Raw genomic sequence first — 4721 nt, 5'->3', positions numbered from 1 at the left:
TCTGCTTTGCTGAGGCTGGCCTGGCCTAAGAGGATTAGAGCATTTGCTAAACGGGACCAGGACAGGCAGGGTCAGAGAACCCGCTGTGGGGAGACCCAGGGCCAGGACGGCCACTAGGGGGCGGCAGAGGAAGCGAGACGCGGAGAGTGGTGTGGAGTGCTGAGGAGGGGTGTGGAGTGCTGAGGAGGGGGCACTCGTTGGCTTAGCAGGAATCAATGTCCACAAAGTAACCATGAACTTTTATTCATTTTTAAATTTACAATGTCCAGATAAGTTATGAGAATTCAAAAGAATTGAACTAGGTTCCCAGAAACAAAATAAACAGATCAACTGAATCCTATGTACAAGACAAACATATTTTTTAAAAATAAGAAATTTAAAATACCATGTAAAATATCAGACAATAATAAAAATGAAGTACAAGAAATAAATCTACAGAAAGATGCATGCAAGAGTTCTGTGATTAAATAATAACATTTCAGCCAGGCGCGGTGGCTCACGCCTGTAATCTCAGCACTTTGGGAGGCCAATGGGGGTGGATCACCTGAGGTCAGGAGTTCAAGACCAGCCTGGCCAACATGGTGAAACCCCATCTCTACTAAAAATACAAAAATTAGCCAGGCGTGGTGGTGTGCGACTGTAATCCCAGTAATCCCAGCTACTCAGGAGGCCGGGGCAAGATAATCACTTGAACCCGGGAGGTAGAGGTTGCAGTGAGCCAAGATTGCGCCACTGCACTCCGGCCTGGGCGACAGAGCGAGACTCTGTCAGAAAAATAATAATAACAATAACAACATTTCATGAAGAACCTTTGTAAAACACCAATTGAATGAATATAAATAAGTACTAAGTCGACTAGACTTTTTTATAAAAATTTCAATTTATCCCAAAAACATTTATAAATTTCATGTCATTCCAATTAAAATTCCAACAATTTTCTTGAAGGAACTTGAAAGCTCAAGTCGGCAACATGGAGAAACCTTGTCTCTACAAAAAATACAAAAATTAGCCGGATGTGGTGGCCCACACCTGTATTTCCAGCTAGTCAGGAGGCTGAAGTAGGAGAATCACTTGAACCTGGGAGGCGGAGGTTGCAGTGAGCCAAGATGGCACGACCGCACTCCAGCATGGATGAGAGAGTGAGACCCTGTCTCAAAAAAAAATAAACTTTTATAACAGTTTTTGTCCATCAAGTCTAATTTTTAAATTGGGTTTTTTCTTCTACTAAAGTATCAATCTGCTGATGAATGTTTTGAATGCTATGCACAGTGATCTACTTAACAAAAGCAAGAAGACAAGCCACAGAATAGGACATCCTCACAGAATATTAACTCCCAATGGACTTTTATTTTAAAACATCATGGCCGGGTGCAGTGGCTCACACCTGTAATCCCAGCACTTTGGGAGGCTGAGGCAGGTGGAACACTTTGAGGTCAGGAGTTCAAGACCAGCCTGGCCAACATGGTGAAACTCCATCTCTACTAAAAATACAACAATTAGCCAGGCATGGTGGTGAGCACCTGCAGTCCCAGCTACTCAGAAGCTGAGACTCTAGACAATCACTTGAACCCAGGAAGCAGAGGTTGCAGTGAGCCAAGATCGTGCCACTGCACTATAGCCTGGGTGGCAGAGCAAGGCTCTGACTCAAAAAAAAAAAAATTATAAACATTTGTAAAGAAATCAACTACAAAAAATGGGCCAAAAAGACCATGAATAGTCACTATTTAATAAAAATAAGAAAAAATTCAAAAAAAAACTAAAAATAGTCACTATTTGAAAATGCCTAACACCTATATGAGAATTTCTCAATCTCTCAGTCATCAGAGAAATGAATATTACAACCACAACAAAACCACAAGTCATTGGATCAACAAACATTAAAAAGTCTCACAATCCTCAGTGTTGGGGAGGACACTGACCAGAAGGAGGGCTGGGAAAAGCCCTTTACAAACCTCTCAAGCTGTATTCACTAATGCCAAACATCCCAGTGAGCAGCGACTCCAGTCTCAGCAGAGAAATGCTCAGGCTCAATTCAAATGAGAAGCAGGCACATTCACAGCAGAGTCACCTGTGATGGCTGCTCAGTGAAGACAGCAAATGTCCACCTGCAGCAGGGTGGGTAAAGCGTGGTGCATTCACTGCAGAAAGTCACCAGCAGTGTAGATCAGCCACTCCAGGCCCACTGGGATCTGAAGAACTTTGCAGACACAGGCCCCCTATAAATCCAGTAATGACTTGGGGCCTGAGTGATTTTTGTCCACAGAGCCATCCTCCTCTTTGTACTGAGATGTCATGGTAGAGAGTGCGGATTCCTCGAACGGGTCTAGGAGCGGGAGCAGCTCGGTGAAGTCAGGGAATAACTGGGTGTCTGGCGACAAGTTGGAGGCACAGGGACTCTGAGGCCACAAGGCGCCTGGGGCTGGGGTTGGGAGTGATCCTGGGCCTGGCATCAGTGCTTGGCCTAGGACTGGGTCTGGGATTGGGCCTGGGCCTGAGATGGGGGCTGGGATTGGACTTGGGATCGAGCCTGAGAGTGGGCCTGACATTGGGCCTAAATTTGGGGCTGGGCCTGGGACTGGGCCTGGGATCTGGGCTGGGCCTGGGATAGGGGCTGGAATTGGGCCAGGGCCTGGCCCCGGGGCAGCCATGAGGCCCTCCTGTGTTCCACACTCAGGGCCACCCCAGGTCCGGTGGAGGCTGTAGATCTTCGGTTCTGCTGCTGGGAGGACTCCCCAGGGGCCCAGCTGAGGGGAGATCCAGGAACCCCTGCCCTGCGGGAACTCAGGACCCCCAGGGACGGAGGCAGCGGCTGCAGGGACTAGGGGCGCAGCGCGGGCTCCTCGGCCTCTCCGTCCAGGGACGCGCTGGGGCTGCTGCTGGAGCCGCCGCTCCCGAGCTAGTTTGGCCCGGCGATTCTTGAACCACACCTGGGGGACAGAGGGGACAGGGAGAAGGTGTGAAGGAGGGGCTCGCGCGGCCCGGATGAGCCACTCGGGGGCGGCGCCGGCCTCAAAACTCTCCGTGTTCACCCCCACCCCGCACCCACCATATGAGGGCCCCCGGCTCCCAGGCCTGGAGAAGGGAGGGGAGAGGGAGGGAAAAGTAGGGGGAGGAGGGTGGGGTGGGAGGGGAGGAGCGGGGTCTGCCGCCCAGGAGCCCGGGGGCCAGGGAGGGTTCGAGGGGAGGGACCGCGGGTTCTCACGGGTGCCTGAGGTCCGGGCACCGGGAGACCCCGTGGGGGACAGCCTGGGCCGATCACGTGGGCGGGTTTGGGCTAGCATACAGTTGGAACAGGACTCAGGATGCAGCCCGGGTCTACACTGGCGGGACCCCTTGCGTGGCAGGGCGGGAGGTGGCCAGGCCCCGGTGAGTGACAGCGGTGGGAGGCTCCTTGGGGTGACTGGGTCGGGCGGGGTGGGGGTGGGGGTCAGACCTGAAGCTGTTGCTCCCTGAGGCTGAGTATCTCCGCCAGATTCACTCGCTGGTCGTAGTTCGGGTACTGCTCCTTCTGAAAGTAACATTCTAGCACTTTCTGCTGGCTTTCACTGTAGACCGTGCGCTCCTGCCGCTGTCTCCTTGGAGGGTCCCGGGCCAAGGGAGGGCCTGGGGGCGGGAGGGAAACAGGTCACAGAAGCTCTCAGCCCCCCTAGGGACCCCGTCCCCTGCGCCAGGCCAGGCGCCCAGGCAGTGTGGGCTGGGGCGACACCGCGGATAGCAGCCTGGTATCCAGACCAGACCTTGCACCTCTCTGGGCCTCAGGGTCCACATCTAGGAAATGGGCGCGATAACAGCTCCTGGGAAGGCAGGCAGCATAGGCGCCTCACCTCGGAGCAGACGGGCTGCCTCAGGCCTGCTCAGCCCTCTTCAGCTGCCCCATCCCCTCCCATCCAAGGGTTATAGGGACCCTGACACTTGCAGGGGCGCCACCACCTGCCCAGTCCTCTGCTCCACTCAACTGCATGGTTTAATTTCTTTCCTTCTTTCTTTTTCTTGGAGAGGGGATCTTGCACTGTCACCCAGGCTGGAGTGCAGTGATGTGATCACAGCTCAAGGCAGCCTCCACTTCCTGGGCTCAAGCAACCCCCCGCCTTAGTCTCCCGAGTAGCTGGGACCACAGGTGTGCACCACCACCCCTGGGTAATTTTTGTATTTTTGCTAAAGACGGGTCTCCACTATGTTGGCCCGGCTGGTTTCAGAGTCCTGGGCTCAAGTGATCCTCCCACCTTGGCCTCCCAAAGAGCTGGGATCACAGGCGTGAGACGCTGTGCCCAGCTGCATGATTTTTCATTTCCCAGACACCATTAAGTTCTCCCCCATCTGCAGGACAGGAAGCCGCCCGCACAGGCCCAGCCCTTCTCTGGCTGCCCAGATCTGCACTCTGCAGCCTCAGCCACAGTATCAGCCTCACACCTCTGTCCCCGCTCACCTTGGAGATGACCAGGGTCTTGCATCCTGAGTCCTGATCTGTTCCCAAACACAAGTGTGTACTGACAAGGGTTTGGCTCTTAAATCACTTCTCTGCTGTGCCCACCCTAGCCCACCCTGCCAGGACCCTCCCTTTCCCACCCTGCCCTGCAGTCCCGCCCCCTGGATGAGTTGAATGATGGATTAATCCTTCATCACTGATCAGGTACTGCCTGCCGAGCTGTGCTAGGAGCTGGGGAACCTCAGTGGGGAACACAGCCTTGGTTTCACCCTCATGGGTCCTAGCCCAGGCGAGG

General features: G+C 53.7%; 1 protein-coding gene across 1 annotated transcript; it reads right to left on the bottom strand.

Annotated features, from left to right (window-relative positions):
• Positions 1 to 2007: 2007 nt before the first annotated feature.
• TPRX2 (tetrapeptide repeat homeobox 2) lies at positions 2008 to 4463 on the bottom strand. The gene is made up of 3 exons (XM_054540822.2): positions 4427 to 4463; positions 3434 to 3603; positions 2008 to 2927 (listed from the first exon to the last, which is right to left on the bottom strand). The coding sequence occupies exons 1-3, from the start codon at positions 4449 to 4451 to the stop codon at positions 2217 to 2219; spliced, it is 906 nt and encodes a 301-aa protein (XP_054396797.1). The 5' UTR covers positions 4452 to 4463; the 3' UTR covers positions 2008 to 2216.
• Positions 4464 to 4721: the final 258 nt, after the last annotated feature.

Source organism: Pongo abelii, chromosome 20 (assembly GCF_028885655.2).
Source record: "Pongo abelii isolate AG06213 chromosome 20, NHGRI_mPonAbe1-v2.0_pri, whole genome shotgun sequence".
NCBI lineage: Eukaryota > Metazoa > Chordata > Mammalia > Primates > Hominidae > Pongo > Pongo abelii.
The sequence above is the reverse complement of the archived record's forward strand: the minus strand, read 5'-3'. Positions and strand labels throughout refer to the sequence as shown.